Genomic DNA, 17,097 nt, shown 5'->3' with positions numbered 1-17,097 from the left:
TGCCCTCACCAAAGTGGTTCATGTCACGTGTCTCCCATCTGCAGATTCCTCCCTGGAGTGAGGATGCCCCTCAAGGTCACTCCTTGAGGCTGACAGAAATATTTGCCCACGGTCACTGGTTTGGGTGAGAAGCATCAATCTTTAATTAATAATAGGTTTTGCTGGCTTGAATATAACTGCTTCCATGTTGCTTCAAATGTAATGCACTATAGTGGAAGTTATAGTTCTCTGTACTGGGTAGTCAAGAACTCTGATAAAGATCTTTTCATTTAATCATGATCATTTTATTTTTCTATAAATCACTTTATTTTCTATAAATATATCCTTCATCCTATGGAACACAGTTGTAGAAAGGTTCAATTACACCTATTGTCCTACAATCCTACAGTTACACCTGCAATCCTTTAAACATAAACTATGGACAAAATCTGAGGCTACGACTGCTGCAACGACTACACCTATTATCCTACAACCCTACAGTTACACCTGCAATCCTTTAAACATAAACTATGGACAAAATCTGAGGCTACGACTGCATCCAGCTGCACCCTGGCTCCTCGCTGACAAGCCTAGGAAGTAAGGAGGTCCTTGTGACTCAACGGGAGCATCTCCTGCCTGCTCCCTGCACAGCTCTCCAGGTTGTCCTGCCGGTCTCGGGCCAGCTGTGACTGCAGCAAGGACACCTGAAAGAGGCAGAAAGCCCAGCTCAGTCAAGCCCACGCGGGCAGGAGCATCCGCAGCCCCACGGTACCGGCTGTGGGGGCAGACACAGCCTCCAACTCCAGCCCTCACCAACACTCTGCCCCTGGGGAAGGGGAAAGGAACAGGCTCCCACACTGCCCCTGAACAGAGCTCAGATGATCAACAAGTCCAGTTCACGGCTGGCAAACCCTTCCCTCATACAACCCTCAGCCACCACAGGTCTGGGAGAGAGAGTTCCGACAGGATTTAGGAACCCAGCTCTGATTTCCAAAGCACACATTCGGGCCACTGACCCCTTTCTCCACGGGCTGTGCCTCAGCACGAGGGCTGCGGCTCCCCTGAGCTACTGGAGGACTCTTGTCTTTCAGAGGTTGATGCATTTTGCTGGTCAGACTGGGAGACAGGCAATGTAAAGTAGTGTGGGGGAACACTCTCCTAAAAGTTCTGATTCTCCTCCCTTCAGGTTCCACCTGCACGTTGGATGGGAGAAAGGGTCACAGAAACCTGTCAGCAAACATGGGGCAAAAGGACCTCTGGACATCAAGGCGAGGAGATCTCTGCTCAGAGACCCTCAATTGCACCAGACAACACTGGGGGCAAAGAGCTCTCGCTGGGGGCTGTGCAGGAGAAGCCAGTGTGTGTGCGGGGACACGGGGCCAGGGAGGGAGGCAGCGGAGTGAAGGTGCCTTTGTGAAAGCCATGGGCTGCCACAACAGAGAGAACAAACAAAAGGGTGCACCCACAGCAGGGACAGGGAGAGGCAAGGAAACAAGCAGAGGACCCCAGAGCACTGCCTGGGCACACGTGTCATGCTCCAGAGGAGCCTGAGGCTCTGCAGAGGCAGCGAAAGCCCACTTTACCTCAAAAGTTCTCCTGAGCTCACGCTTCTCTGGCTTGTCTTTTGCTGCTGCTGCAACCTGGTCCCGCACACATTCCACACCCTTCCTGGAGCGCTCTGACAGCCGCTTCCCTTCTGCTCCAACAGCCTGCTGGGTATTCAGAGAGGAGATGATTCCCTTATTTCAAACACCACAAGAGCTGTCCCTCAGAAATCTCCATCTCAGGAAGCATCCTCAAAGCTCCAGCAGTGCAGCTGCTCTTCAGCCCTCGCTACAGAACTCTGCTCACTTCAGTCCATCACTCTGCTCACCTGCTCCATTCCTTTCCACACCAAATCCAACCCCCACCTGTTGCCTCCCCTTGCCTGGGCACGGGAGAAGCAATTCCCCATGCCCAGCTTTTGGCCTGGAGCTGATTTGAACAGCAGCTCCAGAGCTGCATCAGTCGTTCCAGGCGTGCCAGCAAACAATCTGGCAGCCAATGGTCTCTGGCTGGAGCCAGGCAGACACACAAGGCTGGCTGCTGCAGCCCGGGCTGCTTTGCCCAAGCAGGCCTAGACGGACAGGGATCTAGAATCCCACCTCTTCATGGGAAACTTCATTGGAATCACTGAGAGACGTTGACGTGGACTGAAGATCAATGCCAGTGCCTACCTGGGGATGACTCTTTCCCTTCAGGAAGGCCAAGCGTTTCTTCAGAGCCTCTTTGGCAATTTTACCCTTGGCCAGTGGAGCACACAGGATTTGAGTGTTCCCACTGCCTTCTTTCAAAGCAGCAGCCATATGCTCCAACTCTTCCTGTTTTCCTTCATTTTCAGTGTCCAATTGTTGCATTGTTTCCTTTCTTGGAATTTCAGGTGTTTTCATTTCATTCTTCTTTTTCAGATCTCTCATCTGCTCCTCGTACAATTCCCGTTCACGCTGCCAAAACAGGGAGGTCACTCATTCCCTCTCTGGGTTTGCTTTTCATACCAGATCGGGACTCCTGCCACAGGCAGGCAAAGGCTGCCCCTCTCTCTCTGCCTCTCGGGATGCCTCAGACCTTTGCTGGGGCCACCCTTGACGCTGAGTCTTTCCCAGCTCACTCAGCCCGTCCCAGCTCCCTTTCTGCCCTTCCCCGACCTCTTGCAGCTCCACTCGAGTGTTCCTTTGGGGAGCAGCTGCCAGAACTGCAGCCAGGATTCCAAGCCCATGCTAAGCAGGATTTAGGCAGTGCCTAAATGAGGATGTGCTCTCCATCAGGGAGAAAGGGAAGAGCAAACACCCCCAGCAATTCATTCCCTGCAGTTGGGCTGACAGGAGTGGGTTTTGAGCTCTCCTGTGTAGAGTTTCCATGGCACCATCCCCGAGAGCCCCACTGCCCTCTCTTGGAGCAGCAATGGCCACATCAGTCTGTCATTCTCTGCTGCCACTCAGGACGAGTTCTCCCCTTGCAGGCACACGTCCTTATCTGCATCAGCACTTTGCTTTTCTCTCTTTTCTCCCCACTGGCTGCTCTCTGATGGCCAAGGCCAAACACCTTTCTATTAACAGCAAACTTGGCCTTCTCACCCCTCGTTCCAGGTCCAGGTATTTGAAATCTGAACGTGGGTTTGGACATGAGGAATTGCCCAACCCATGCAATGTCCATAGAGACAGTGTGGACATTGAGAACTACAGCTTGTAGGGCACAAAACTCCAGCATGGAGGAAAACCAGCAGCCTCAGCACTAACTGGCTTTGACATGACTACGACATCTTTTCCTCCTTATTCAGAAGAATGCAATTTGACAAGTTCAACTGCAAAGAGGTGCTCCTTAGAACTATTAACACAAGGGCCAAACATAGCTAGGAAATGGCCCTTCATGGCATCTGCCGTTCTCACCAGCACATCCTTCCTTTCCTTCTCCAGGCTCTCCAGTTTCCTCTGCAGAGATGCCACCTCCTGATGAAGAGTCACAGCCTCTTCCTTCAGGGCAATGGCCTCTTTCTCCAGGGCAGTTTCTTGACAGGTCTTCTGGTGTTCTGCCCTCCACATCGCTGCAGCAGGAAGGAGAAGGAGAATGAGAACAGCAAAGCAAAGGCAAACTGATGTGCATCCTGCAGGGACAACAGCACTGTCTTCTTGGCCTGCCTGTGTTTGCAGGCCCTAAGGCCACAAGGGCTTCCAAAGCTGACAGAAATGAAGGAGAAAAAAGCAGGAATCAAAGGGGTAAGGTTCAGAGGAATAGGAAAGTGTCTTTGCTCTTGGGCTTGTGCAGAGTGAGCAATCCAAGAGAGACAAAGGAGCGGGGATGCCTGTGCAGCCCTGCTCCAGAGAGGCCAATAGCCTGGAGGCTCTGGCAGGGCCTGGAGTTGGGGGGAATCGAGCTGAGGCATCCAGCTACAGCTCCTCAGCACAGACACAGCACCTGAAAGGCACCACCTGTGCACGGGATCAGCCATAGCACAGCCAGATGGCACTGCCAGCCACGGCATCTTTCTCGAGAAAACGCTTTCACTGGCACTGGATGGATAAATCTCCTGCTGGTTGTTCTTCCCCTCTGCCATCTCTGGGCACTTTTGCTCTGCATGGGATCAGAGATCCCTGCTGGCGAGACAGGATGGGGCAGTGGGTGCGAGAGGAGAAGCTCTACCTTGCTCACTTTCCTCCAACTCCTGCTGCAGCTCCTGGTTGCAGGCTCTGAGATTGTCCCACTGAGCCTGTGTCTTCCTCAGCTCCAGCTCTGAGGTGTTAAACTTTATGGCCAATGAAAGTGCTTTGTCATCAGAGCTCTGGAGCTTCCTACGCAGCTCAGACACCTCAGCCTCCAGCACCTGCACAGAGTCCCTCAAGCTCCGTTCTCCTGCTCGGGACTCCTCCAGCTCCTGCAGCAGCTGCTTCTCTCGAGTTGCCTGGGTAGCCTCCATCTCCAGCATGGCATCCTGCAGGGTCCACATCTGGAAGATGGATGCACAGAGCCTCAGGGACAGTGCTGCTCCTGAGGCAGCAGAGCAGGCAGTAGAGCAAGCAACAAAGGAGAAATGACTTCAGGCAAAACCACGCCCAAAACAGAAGGCACAGAGCCAAGGATTCCAATGGAAACAAATGTCCTGAAAACAGGGAAAGGGAGCCAATGCGCATCCTTGAGGCTGCAGCTCCGAACACCAGCTGAACTGGCTGTGGTGGAAGTGCCCTCCCCAGCCTGCCATAGCCACGTCTGTGTGCCCACATTGCTCGGTGCCCAGCACAGGCACCAACTCCATCTGGGACAACACTGCTAACAGAGGGATGGAGAAGCTCCAGAGGAGTCTGCTGCTGCTTCTCCTCCCACATTTCCTGCTGGGACCCGGGAGAGAACGGGGGAAAACATCGGCAGCAGACACCAGATCCAGCCTTGGCCTGTGGGTGCAGCAGCACCCCGGGGCAGAACACGGCAGCAGTGGATGCTGCTGGGAGGGGAAAGCAGTTGGGGCCTCCAAGCCAAAAATGATGATGTGTGTCCCTGGAGAAGAGGATGTCAGGGCACAGATTACCTGGATGTTGAGCGCCAGCAGTTGTCCTGTGCGGTTTGAACAGAGCTGCTCGGCCTCGTGAAGAGCAGAACGAAACTGAGACACCTGATTGTTCAGTGCCTGGTTCTTTTCTTCCAGTGTTCTGAGGCACAGGTTCTTTTCCTCCAGAGACAGAACCAGCCTAAAAGGGAAGCATGCAACTCATTACTACACGGTATCACATTTTAGGAACTCTTAGGACTCGCACCACCTCGGGGAAAACTGCTCTGTCTGATGAGGTTTGTCTAAACAACGTGGCTGTTTGTTCGTTCCCCCTGCAGTCACAGCCCAGCATGTGCCCACTCTGCTTTTATTCATGAAAGAATGGGGAGTTCCTGCCTACATGTCCTACCTTCTTCTTGAGATGGGAATGTGAATGCAGACCTAACAAAGTCTTGCAATGAAGAGATTAGGGGAGAGGAAGAGTTTTCTTCTGACTACCCAGGCTCCAAGGGGGAAAGGTTTGGTCAACATGGAAGAGACATTTCCTTGCCCCATCTTGTATGTCCAGGTAGGAGGAGCAGCACCCTACAGCCAGCGGATCTCGGGGAAGATCCCTAAGATTTACCAGCACCCATCCTACTTCCAGCTGGAGAAACAAAGGCCAATAGCAGAAGCGGCAACAGAGCCTTGGAGCACAACCTGATGGAAGATGCAGCAACCTGCAGGCAAGCAAGAGTGCCCTGCCTTTTCTTTGTCTTCTTCTTGGAAGAAGAATCCTGCGGCACTGAAGACCGGCAGGACTTGGTCAGCTGGAGGAGCCCCGCCAACCTTGGTCTTGTTTCTTGCATTCTTTGCACAGTCAGTATTGCCTGTGACTCTGGAGGGACTCTGGAGGGACCCTGCTTGAGCCCCTCCAGGCACCTGGGGGCATTTTCTGAGGAACGATGCAACAGAGACATTCTTGGTTCTTGGGTGCCTTTGAGGGGAATCTGGCCTAGGTCAGCAATCAGGGCCTTGAGATGGTTCTGCCAAGCAAAGGCATCAGGCTGCCAGGCTGATCCAGATGCCAAAGGCTTCAAGTTACAGGACCCAAGGTGGAGCTGCTGGATGTGTCCAGCTCCTTACACTGCAGCTTGGGCAGTGTTAGCACACCCACCTCACAACAGAACACACCCCCAGAGGGAAAGAGCTACTCCAAAAGCCTTTGTCTTCAGAAAAACTCTAACTGAAGGCTTGAAAGAAAAGAAAATGAAACACAACATCCAGACAACGAGACGCGTCTGCACGGAGAGTTCAGAACTCTGCCACGTAGGAGATGCTGCCAGAGCCCCTGGCAGGTGCAAAGATGGCAAAGAGGGAATCCATTCCCACAAGGCAGAGCCCCACAGGCTTTCATTTACCTGGCTTTTTCCTTCTCCAGGGCGTCCAAGGAAGCCCGAAATCCTGAATTTTGGCGTGCCACTTCTTCCCATTGACTCCCTTCCAGCTCCAAGTTCTTCAGGTGCACTTGCAGCTCCTTGTTCTGATGTTCTGCCTCCTCCAGCATCTTCTGGAGGTGCTCAACCTCCAACAGCTTCTGCCTTGACTGCTCCTGGGCCCAGCTCACATCTTGCTGGGCTCTCTGAACAATCGTTGCCTGGGACTCTCTGGAGGCTGCCAGCTGAGATGTCAACTCTCCCACCTCCAGTCAAACAGAACAAAGCAGTCAGAGGCTACAGCCACAGCCTGTCACTGCCAGCCACAGCAGAGGCTGTGAGAAAAGGCAAAGGCCAACTTTCCATTTCTCCCTGTCCTCAGAGCACCAGATTCACAATGCATACACACAACTTGTTTCAATCTCTACGTGGCCCACCAAGGGCACCTGAAAAAGCACCTCCCACACCAAGGCTAGCAAGAAGAGGCCAGCAGGAATCCATGCTGATGGTTGCTGGCCAACAGCCCAGAGGACTAGCCCAGCTGTCCAGGGCAGCAGCTGAGATTCAGCAGAGCACTGAGGGTCCTGCAGAGCAGCTGCCAAGGAGCCCAGAGCACGAGGCAGCCCCAGGGACCACCCCAGCAGCTGCTGCTCTGCCATGGAAAAGCAAGAAGGGCACAGACCCCCTGCTGGATGCTGCAGTGCCACTGCTGTTTCACTCACCTGCTTTTGTAGAGCCTCCCTCTCCACAAGGAGGAGATTCATTTCCTCTTTGATGCCTCGTAGTTCTTCCTCGTGCCTCTTCTGCGCTGCCTGGATTTCCCTCCGAGCTTCCTGCAGCTCAGCTTGCAGCTTTGCCTCGATGGTCTGGCAACAAAATGCAGAGCAACTTCCTGGGACCTGCCCTCAGGCTCAGCTTTTCCCACTTGCTGTCTCAAAATCCCATTCCTTCAGCGACTTCTTTTGGCTTCTCTACCCAGCTCTGCTTCCATTGCAAGCCTTCCTTCCCGGGCCTGAGCTCTGGAGCTTGCCAGGCTCTCTGCTGCCAGGGCCTGAAGCAGCCCTTGCCTCCTCACTCCCAGCACCTGCCTTTTGTGCCCCTGCACTCTGTTCCCTGCCTGCTCAGACTTACCTGCCCCTTCTCTTGCTGCTTTTTCACCTCCTGCCTGAGCTGCTGCACCTGCTGGCAGGCTCGGCTTAGCTGTCCCCGAGTTTGGAGCAGTGTCTCTGATAAAGAATTCTTCTCCTTCTGCTTTTCCAGCAGGACCTGCACAGAAGGAAAGAGCAGAGGGCTTGACACTTGCCCTGCAAACTCTGTGTGCCAAGAGGCAAAGACTGATGGGCTCACGCGCTCTCAGAGCACTCGGCTGCTGCTCCCCTGGGCCACTGTCTGCCCTGGGGGGGACACAGCTTCCCACGAAGTGACTTAGAACACAGCCCAGGAGACATCTCTGGGTTGCTGTTCAGAAATACTCCAGGCGAGTCTTTAAAAAGATTTTTCTCTTGTCAGCGTTCCTGCTGCGCCCTCCCTGTGCCCACAAAAGAAAAGTCCTACAAACTCCGTTTGGCTATGGACACCGACCAGTGCACACCAAAAGAGGACCCGTAAGAGAACAGTGCAGATCCTCCGAGGTAAGTCTTGGAAAAACAGAGCACAAGAGCAGCACAAAAATCCCAACGGAAAGCTGATGTTTCTGCCTGGCTTCCTAGGAGAGGGCTCATTCCTGGGCCCAAAGATAGCCCTGTTCACCTTTCACCTCCCCAAATTCAATGTAGAAGACATGGAGGGCATGCTCCACACAGCCCCATAGCCTGCCATCTCCCACAGCTCCAGCCTTGCAAAAAATCACACCAATTCTCCTTGCACAATCATTACCTCTCGCTTGGCATTTTCAAATCTAGTTCGTTCCTCTTCTCTTTGAGCCTGCAGGGTGGCAACTTTCTGCCTCATCTCAAACAGCACCTTCTCGTGCTCCTGCTCTCTCTCTGCCTTCTCTTTTCCCCATTGCTGCAGCGTCTCCTGCATCTCTGCATGGTGCCTTTCCCGCTCACTTGCCTGCGGAGGGGAGGAAAAATCTTCAAGTTGCAGTCCCCAGGCAAGCTCCTCGCTGAAAAACGTGAAGCTTCATCCCTCCCACAAACCCCAACCTGAAAAGACAACAGCACTGGCTCTCTGCTCTCCAGAAACCGTGTCCTGTCAGGGAATTTAAAAGGAGGCTCAGCAGGTGCAAGAATCACAGAACCATGGAATCATTTCTGTTGGGAAAGACCTGCACCAGCATTGAGTCCAACCATTCAGAAAAGGAGGTGTCACCTTCTGGCACCCTGATGCCCCAGTCACAAGCACTGAAGGACCGGGGCCTGTTCCATTTGCTTCCAGCCCAAAGCTAATCCCTCTGTCCACCGTGGGAGCACAGCAAGACAGGAACCGAGTTCCCACGCCTGCAGCCAGCAGCACTGTTGGCATCTGCTCCACGCTGGCATCTGCTCCGTGGCAGGTGGGACTCGGGGAAGATCCTGCCCTGGGCTGCCACGCTTTGGGTGGGCACTGCCCAAGCTGCTCTGGAACTCGTCTTACGCCCTCACGGAAGCCGTGGCTGCATTTACTGGCCCAGCACCATCCTGGGGGTCTTCACGCGCCTCCGAGTCTGAGCCGCCGCCTCTCCTGCCCGGCCCAGCAGTGGGAGGCCTCTGGCAGAGGATTGCTGCCCTTTCACACCCTCAGGCTCTGCTGGTGCTAAACCAGCCCCCAGGGCCGGCTTGGACAATTCAGAAGCCTATTGTCACCTACCAGGTCTTGCAGGAGCTTGTTTATTTCCACCTGCTGAGCAGTTCCCTGAAGCCTGAGGCTTTCCTGACGCTGCTGCTCTGCCTGCAAGAGCTGTTGCGCTGTGTCTTCCTGCTCCTGCTTCCTGAGAGCTCTCTCTGCTTCCAGCTCACGTTGGAGGCACTGCACTTCTCCTGCAAACATGACCAACAGCAAGATTCAGAGTCTTTACTGCCTTTACTGACTCAGGCCCTTCCAGTGTCGGCGTAGGAGGGCCCTGCCTCCAGCCCCACCGCTCCTCAGAAGCCCTGCAGACAGAGGAGGCTTTACAGCAGCTTCTCTAGGCAGGGGCGGCACCACAAACAAAGCACACGAGGTTCTCACCTTGGAGCGCCTCCTTGGCCTGTGTGACTGTGAGCACTTGAGCCTCCAGATGGTTGCTGGTGATCTCCAGCTGAGATATCTGCTGCTGAGCAGCAAACAGGCTGGATTCCAGGCTCTCCTTCGCTGACCTACAGGTTGCAAATACGGAGAGACATGAGCTGCTCGCTCCTGACACTCCCAGGCAGTTATTCCAGGACAACGTGGCTCAAGGTCCCCAGGCCTGAGAATGCAAAATGGCTCGCATGGAAACTTGTACAGAGAAGGCCCATTTGTGCCATTTCAATAGCAAAGCAGGGCCCTCTGAGGGAGTGCCCAGGCCTTCCTTATGGCCTGGCACAGCACAGACAGCCCAGCCCAACGTGACCTCAACAGCCGAACCTTCAGCTGCTGTTCCTGACCTATGACCCTGGCTAGCTGTGCCCACACAGGCTGGGCCGACGAGCAAAAGCCCAGCCTCTGCTCACAGCCCTTCTCTCATCAGCACTTCCAAGCTGCTCTGCAGGGGGACAGAACAGACTCTCGTCCTGGCTCACCCCTGACTTGTTAACTCTCTTCATCATGGACATAAAGGTACATAATTTTCCAGACACCCTGTATTTAAGAGACTTCAAGAACTACTTTGCATGATACAGTAAAATCTCGTGGTCGTGGCAGCACTTGTAAAAATTCAGAACACTATGTTGTCTGAACAACAACTACCTGAATGCAGAGACTGCAGTTTAAACTCCTGCATGGTCAAGGAATAGACTTGCCACCTTTATTTTAGTGTTGCCAGCTAAGCAGGCAGTAGCCCAAGTCTTGTCCTTCTTTGGAGAGTGAGAGGGACCATCCAAAGGGACCTTGGCAGGTTTGACAGGTGGGTGCCCATCAACCCTCAGCAAGAATCACCAGGGGCTGTCAACAATTCCAAAGAGGTTTCCCTGCCGCTCTCTAACCAGCTCTAGGTCCTGCCTCACACTTCTCAAGAGTGTGCTTGGAAGCTGAAGGCCCTCAGCATTTTCAGCAGGAGCCTCTGGCTTCCCCCTGAATGGCAGCGTGCTACTGCCAACATCCCAAGGTCAGAGCCTGGAATTCTGAAGATGAAGCTTCAGTTCTGAAGATCAGGATTGTGTCAAGCTACTTAGGAAGGAAAGAGGGATGTTCAATGCCCAGAACAAGGAACTAAACCCAAGAAAAACATGAGGTTTCACTCAACAGCTGCATGGTTTAACTACTACTCAATTCAGGGCCGGGTGGCTTGCTTTTGACTTCCCACACGAGTGTGCTGGGCGGCACAAACAGAAGCCCAAGGCTCATGACAGCTTTGCTGGCTTTAGATGTCAGAAAAATAACCTTCACATTGTGGCATATTTCTTTTTCTTGAGACTTCCATCTTCTGTCCATGCAAAGTAAAAGCATCCGGAAAGGGTCTCCTCCCTGCCTTTACCTGGTCTCTGCCAGCTGCTTGGAAAGGTCTTGTTGGCGACACTCCATGGCTGCCAGTCGGCCCTCAAGGGCAGCCTTCTCCCGGCCCAGCAGCTCCTTCTCTCTGCGCACCTGGGCCAGTTCCTGGTGCAGCTGCTCCAGAGCCCTGCTCGACGACTCTTGCTCCTGGGAAACCTGGAAGCAGGACAAGGTACAGCTCAAGCCCTTCCTCAGGAGCCCTGTGCAGAGCCAGCCAGTGCCACCTTGCAGGCAGCCAGAGGACAGGGAGCTCCTGTGCTCTGGGCTCAAAGTTTCACAGCATCTGCCCTCTGCAGCTCCCATACCCTGGGCTGCCAAAAGCCTCTGGCACTGTTTCCTTGGAAGTGCTGTGTCAGGCCCTGCTGGCTTGCCTGGCACCGGATTGCTCCTTCCCGAAAAACATCCCTGCCCCAAATTCTGTGTGCTAACCCAAAAATACTGCATCTTCCACAACTGCCAATACACTTTACTCTAAGCACCAGCAGTGCAGCTGCTGTTCAGCCCTCGCTACAAAACTCTGCTCACTTCAGTCCATCACTCTGCTCACCCCCACGTGTTGCCTCCCCTTGCCTGGGCACGGGAGAAGCAGATCCCCATGCCCAGCTTTTGGCCTGGAGCTGATCTGAACAGCAAGCTCCTGCACAGCCAGCCCAGGGACAGGGAGCAAACTCTCCCTCTCCCAAACTTCAGAGCATTCCAAACGGGAGCAGGGCACAATGTGAGCAACGAAGCCCAGGGGGAGAATGAGCCTTCAAGCACTGCTGAGGCCTTGAAACTCCAACTCTTCTTTCCTGACACCACGGGCTTGTCGCTGCTGGGCTGGCTGGCAGCAGAGAGCCACCTCCTGCTGGCTCTGCAGCGGCTGCAGCCACAGCAGCTCCAGCACGGTGCCCTCTGTCTGCTCTGGAGCAGAGGAGATGCCAGCCCTGGGAGCAGCGCTCAGGGCTTGCCTGGCTTGGGGAAAACAGCTCAGCTCACAGCTGCTCCTCTGCTTTCTGAGGGACATGTGCTTTGCCAAGGGCTGTGTTCCTCCCACCAAGGAAGACGCTGTTCTCACCTGTCCAGAAGTCGACCTGCTGTGCTGGGCAGACTGGGGAGCATCCACTCTAATGGTACCCGAGAGATAGACTTTCCTAAAGATTCTCTGGACACTCCTCCCTTCAGGTTCCACCTGCATGTTGGATGGGAGAAGGGGACACAGAAACCTGTCAGCAAACATGGGGCAAAAGGACCTCTGGACATCAAGGCGAGGAGATCTCTGCTCAGAGACCCTCAATTGCACCAGACAACACTGGGGGCAAAGAGCTCTCGCTGGGGGCTGTGCAGGAGAAGCCAGTGTGTGTGCGGGGACACGGGGCCAGGGAGGGAGGCAGCGGAGTGAAGGTGCCTTTGTGAAAGCCATGGGCTGCCACAACAGAGAGAACAAACAAAAGGGTGCACCCACAGCAGGGACAGGGAGAGGCAAGGAAACAAGCAGAGGACTCCAGAGCACTGCCTGGGCACACGTGTCATGCTCCAGAGGAGCCTGAGGCTCTGCAGAGGCAGTGAAAGCCCACTTTACCTCAAAAGTTCTCCTGAGCTCACGCTTCTCTGGCTTGTCTTTTGCTGCTGCTGCAACCTGGTCCCGCACACATTCCACACCCTTCCTGGAGCGCTCTGACAGCCGCTTCCCTTCTGCTCCAACAGCCTGCTGGGTATTCAGAGAGGAGATGATTCCCTTATTTCAAACACCACAAGAGCTGTCCCTCAGATATCTCCACCTTGGGAAGCATCCTCAAAGCTCCAGCAGTGCAGCTGCTCTTCAGCCCTCGCTACAGAACTCTGCTCACTTCAGTCCATCACTCTGCTCACCTGCTCCATTCCTTTCCACACCAAATCCAACCCCCACCTGTTGCCTCCCCTTGCCTGGGCACGGGAGAAGCAATTCCCCATGCCCAGCTTTTGGCCTGGAGCTGATTTGAACAGCAGCTCCAGAGCTGCATCAGTCGTTCCAGGCGTGCCAGCAAACAATCTGGCAGCCAATGGTCTCTGGCTGGAGCCAGGCAGACACACAAGGCTGCCTGCTGCAGCCCGGGCTGCTTTGCCCAAGCAGGCCTAGACGGACAGGGATCTAGAATCCCACCTCTTCATGGGAAACTTCATTGGAATCACTGAGAGACGTTGACGTGGACTGAAGATCAATGCCAGTGCCTACCTGGGGATGACTCTTTCCCTTCAGGAAGGCCAAGCGTTTCTTCAGAGCCTCTTTGGCAATTTTACCCTTGGCCAGTGGAGCACACAGGATTTGAGTGTTCCCACTGCCTTCTTTCAAAGCAGCAGCCATATGCTCCAACTCTTCCTGTTTTCCTTCATTTTCAGTGTCCAATTGTTGCATTGTTTCCTTTCTTGGAATTTCAGGTGTTTTCATTTCATTCTTCTTTTTCAGATCTCTCATCTGCTCCTCATACAGTTCCCGTTCACGCTGCCAAAACAGGGAGGTCACTCATTCCCTCTCTGGGTTTGCTTTTCATACCAGATCGGGACTCCTGCCACAGGCAGGCAAAGGCTGCCCCTCTCTCTCTGCCTCTCGGGATGCCTCAGACCTTTGCTGGGGCCACCCTTGATGCTGAGTCTTTCCCAGCTCACTCAGCCCGTCCCAGCTCCCTTTCTGCCCTTCTCCGACCTCTTGCAGCTCCACTCGAGTGTTCCTTTGGGGAGCAGCTGCCAGAACTGCAGCCAGGATTCCAAGCCCATGCTAAGCAGGATTTAGGCAGTGCCTAAATGAGGATGTGCTCTCCATCAGGGAGAAAGGGAAGAGCAAACACCCCCAGCAATTCATTCCCTGCAGTTGGGCTGACAGGAGTGGGTTTTGAGCTCTCCTGTGTAGAGTTTCCATGGCACCATCCCCGAGAGCCCCACTGCCCTCTCTTGGAGCAGCAATGGCCACATCAGTCTGTCATTCTCTGCTGCCACTCAGGACGAGTTCTCCCCTTGCAGGCACACGTCCTTATCTGCATCAGCACTTTGCTTTTCTCTCTTTTCTCCCCACTGGCTGCTCTCTGATGGCCAAGGCCAAACACCTTTCTATTAACAGCAAACTTGGCCTTCTCACCCCTCGTTCCAGGTCCAGGTATTTGAAATCTGAACGTGGGTTTGGACATGAGGAATTGCCCAACCCATGCAATGTCCATAGAGACAGTGTGGACATTGAGAACTACAGCTTGTAGGGCACAAAACTCCAGCATGGAGGAAAACCAGCAGCCTCAGCACTAACTGGCTTTGACACGACTACGACATCTTTTCCTCCTTATTCAGAAGAATGCAATTTGACAAGTTCAACTGCAAAGAGGTGCTCCTTAGAACTATTAACACAAGGGCCAAACATAGCTAGGAAATGGCCCTTCATGGCATCTGCCGTTCTCACCAGCACATCCTTCCTTTCCTTCTCCAGGCTCTCCAGTTTCCTCTGCAGAGATGCCACCTCCTGATGAAGAGTCACAGCCTCTTCCTTCAGGGCAATGGCCTCTTTCTCCAGGGCAGTTTCTTGACAGGTCTTCTGGTGTTCTGCCCTCCACATCGCTGCAGCAGGAAGGAGAAGGAGAATGAGAACAGCAAAGCAAAGGCAAACTGATGTGCATCCTGCAGGGACAACAGCACTGTCTTCTTGGCCTGCCTGTGTTTGCAGGCCCTAAGGCCACAAGGGCTTCCAAAGCTGACAGAAATGAAGGAGAAAAAAGCAGGAATCAAAGGGGTAAGGTTCAGAGGAATAGGAAAGTGTCTTTGCTCTTGGGCTTGTGCAGAGTGAGCAATCCAAGAGAGACAAAGGAGCGGGGATGCCTGTGCAGCCCTGCTCCAGAGAGGCCAATAGCCTGGAGGCTCTGGCAGGGCCTGGAGTTGGGGGGAATCGAGCTGAGGCATCCAGCTACAGCTCCTCAGCACAGACACAGCACCTGAAAGGCACCACCTGTGCACGGGATCAGCCATAGCACAGCCAGATGGCACTGCCAGCCACGGCATCTTTCTCGAGAAAACGCTTTCACTGGCACTGGATGGATAAATCTCCTGCTGGTTGTTCTTCCCCTCTGCCATCTCTGGGCACTTTTGCTCTGCATGGGATCAGAGATCCCTGCTGGCGAGACAGGATGGGGCAGTGGGTGCGAGAGGAGAAGCTCTACCTTGCTCACTTTCCTCCAACTCCTGCTGCAGCTCCTGGTTGCAGGCTCTGAGATTGTCCCACTGAGCCTGTGTCTTCCTCAGCTCCAGCTCTGAGGTGTTAAACTTTATGGCCAATGAAAGTGCTTTGTCATCAGAGCTCTGGAGCTTCCTACGCAGCTCAGACACCTCAGCCTCCAGCACCTGCACAGAGTCCCTCAAGCTCCGTTCTCCTGCTCGGGACTCCTCCAGCTCCTGCAGCAGCTGCTTCTCTCGAGTTGCCTGGGTAGCCTCCATCTCCAGCATGGCATCCTGCAGGGTCCACATCTGGAAGATGGATGCACAGAGCCTCAGGGACAGTGCTGCTCCTGAGGCAGCAGAGCAGGCAGTAGAGCAAGCAACAAAGGAGAAATGACTTCAGGCAAAACCACGCCCAAAACAGAAGGCACAGAGCCAAGGATTCCAATGGAAACAAATGTCCTGAAAACAGGGAAAGGGAGCCAATGCGCATCCTTGAGGCTGCAGCTCCGAACACCAGCTGAACTGGCTGTGGTGGAAGTGCCCTCCCCAGCCTGCCATAGCCACGTCTGTGTGCCCACATTGCTCGGTGCCCAGCACAGGCACCAACTCCATCTGGGACAACACTGCTAACAGAGGGATGGAGAAGCTCCAGAGGAGTCTGCTGCTGCTTCTCCTCCCACATTTCCTGCTGGGACCCGGGAGAGAACGGGGGAAAACATCGGCAGCAGACACCAGATCCAGCCTTGGCCTGTGGGTGCAGCAGCACCCCGGGGCAGAACACGGCAGCAGTGGATGCTGCTGGGAGGGGAAAGCAGTTGGGGCCTCCAAGCCAAAAATGATGATGTGTGTCCCTGGAGAAGAGGATGTCAGGGCACAGATTACCTGGATGTTGAGCGCCAGCAGTTGTCCTGTGCGGTTTGAACAGAGCTGCTCGGCCTCGTGAAGAGCAGAACGAAACTGAGACACCTGATTGTTCAGTGCCTGGTTCTTTTCTTCCAGTGTTCTGAGGCACAGGTTCTTTTCCTCCAGAGACAGAACCAGCCTAAAAGGGAAGCATGCAACTCATTACTACACGGTATCACATTTTAGGAACTCTTAGGACTCGCACCACCTCGGGGAAAACTGCTCTGTCTGATGAGGTTTGTCTAAACAACGTGGCTGTTTGCTTGTTCCCCCTGCAGTCACAGCCCAGCATGTGCCCACTCTGCTTTTATTCATGAAAGAATGGGGAGTTCCTGCCTACATGTCCTACCTTCTTCTTGAGATGGGAATGTGAATGCAGACCTAACAAAGTCTTGCAATGAAGAGATTAGGGGAGAGGAAGAGTTTTCTTCTGACTAGCCAGGCTCCAAGGGGGAAAGGTTTGGTCAACATGGAAGAGACATTTCCTTGCCCCATCTTGTATGTCCAGGTAGGAGGAGCAGCACCCTACAGCCAGCGGATCTCGGGGAAGATCCCTAAGATTTACCAGCACCCATCCTACTTCCAGCTGGAGAAACAAAGGCCAATAGCAGAAGCGGCAACAGAGCCTTGGAGCACAACCTGATGGAAGATGCAGCAACCTGCAGGCAAGCAAGAGTGCCCTGCCTTTTCTTTGTCTTCTTCTTGGAAGAAGAATCCTGCGGCACTGAAGACCGGCAGGACTTGGTCAGCTGGAGGAGCCCCGCCAACCTTGGTCTTGTTTCTTGCATTCTTTGCACAGTCAGTATTGCCTGTGACTCTGGAGGGACTCTGGAGGGACCCTGCTTGAGCCCCTCCAGGCACCTGGGGGCATTTTCTGAGGAACGATGCAACAGAGACATTCTTGGTTCTTGGGTGCCTTTGAGGGGAATCTGGCCTAGGTCAGCAATCAGGGCCTTGAGATGGTTCTGCCAAGCAAAGGCATCAGGCTGCCAGGCTGATCCAGATGCCAAAGGCTTCAAGTTACAGGACCCAAGGCGG

General features: G+C 54.0%; 1 protein-coding gene and 1 long non-coding RNA gene across 2 annotated transcripts; both read right to left on the bottom strand.

Annotated features, from left to right (window-relative positions):
- Positions 1 to 262: 262 nt before the first annotated feature.
- On the bottom strand, positions 263 to 566 carry LOC125334913. The gene is made up of 2 exons (XR_007207278.1): positions 459 to 566; positions 263 to 366 (listed from the first exon to the last, which is right to left on the bottom strand). It is a non-coding gene; the product is annotated as an uncharacterized LOC125334913 (long non-coding RNA).
- LOC125334912 (golgin subfamily A member 6-like protein 2) lies at positions 567 to 5,214 on the bottom strand. Its single transcript, XM_048322148.1, has 7 exons — positions 5,036 to 5,214; positions 4,156 to 4,459; positions 3,405 to 3,559; positions 2,196 to 2,462; positions 1,563 to 1,691; positions 996 to 1,172; positions 567 to 683 (listed from the first exon to the last, which is right to left on the bottom strand). The coding sequence occupies exons 2-7, from the start codon at positions 4,457 to 4,459 to the stop codon at positions 570 to 572; spliced, it is 1,146 nt and encodes a 381-aa protein (XP_048178105.1). The 5' UTR covers positions 5,036 to 5,214; the 3' UTR covers positions 567 to 569.
- Between the last annotated feature and the right edge of the window lie 11,883 nt (positions 5,215 to 17,097).

This window comes from Corvus hawaiiensis, chromosome 17, assembly GCF_020740725.1.
Source record: "Corvus hawaiiensis isolate bCorHaw1 chromosome 17, bCorHaw1.pri.cur, whole genome shotgun sequence".
NCBI lineage: Eukaryota > Metazoa > Chordata > Aves > Passeriformes > Corvidae > Corvus > Corvus hawaiiensis.
This window is presented reverse-complemented; position numbering and strand designations above follow the sequence as displayed.

Coding starts and splice junctions, on each gene's coding strand:
- LOC125334912 (XM_048322148.1), bottom strand. CDS start 4,459: ATGTGGACCCTGCAGGATGCCATGCTGGAGATGGAGGCTACCCAGGCA. Junction 3,560..4,155: donor GTTGGAGGAAAGTGAGCAAG/GTAGAGCTTCTC, acceptor TTCCTGCTGCAG/CGATGTGGAGGGCAGAACAC. Junction 684..995: donor CACAGCCCGTGGAGAAAGGG/GTCAGTGGCCCG, acceptor TGCCTCTTTCAG/GTGTCCTTGCTGCAGTCACA.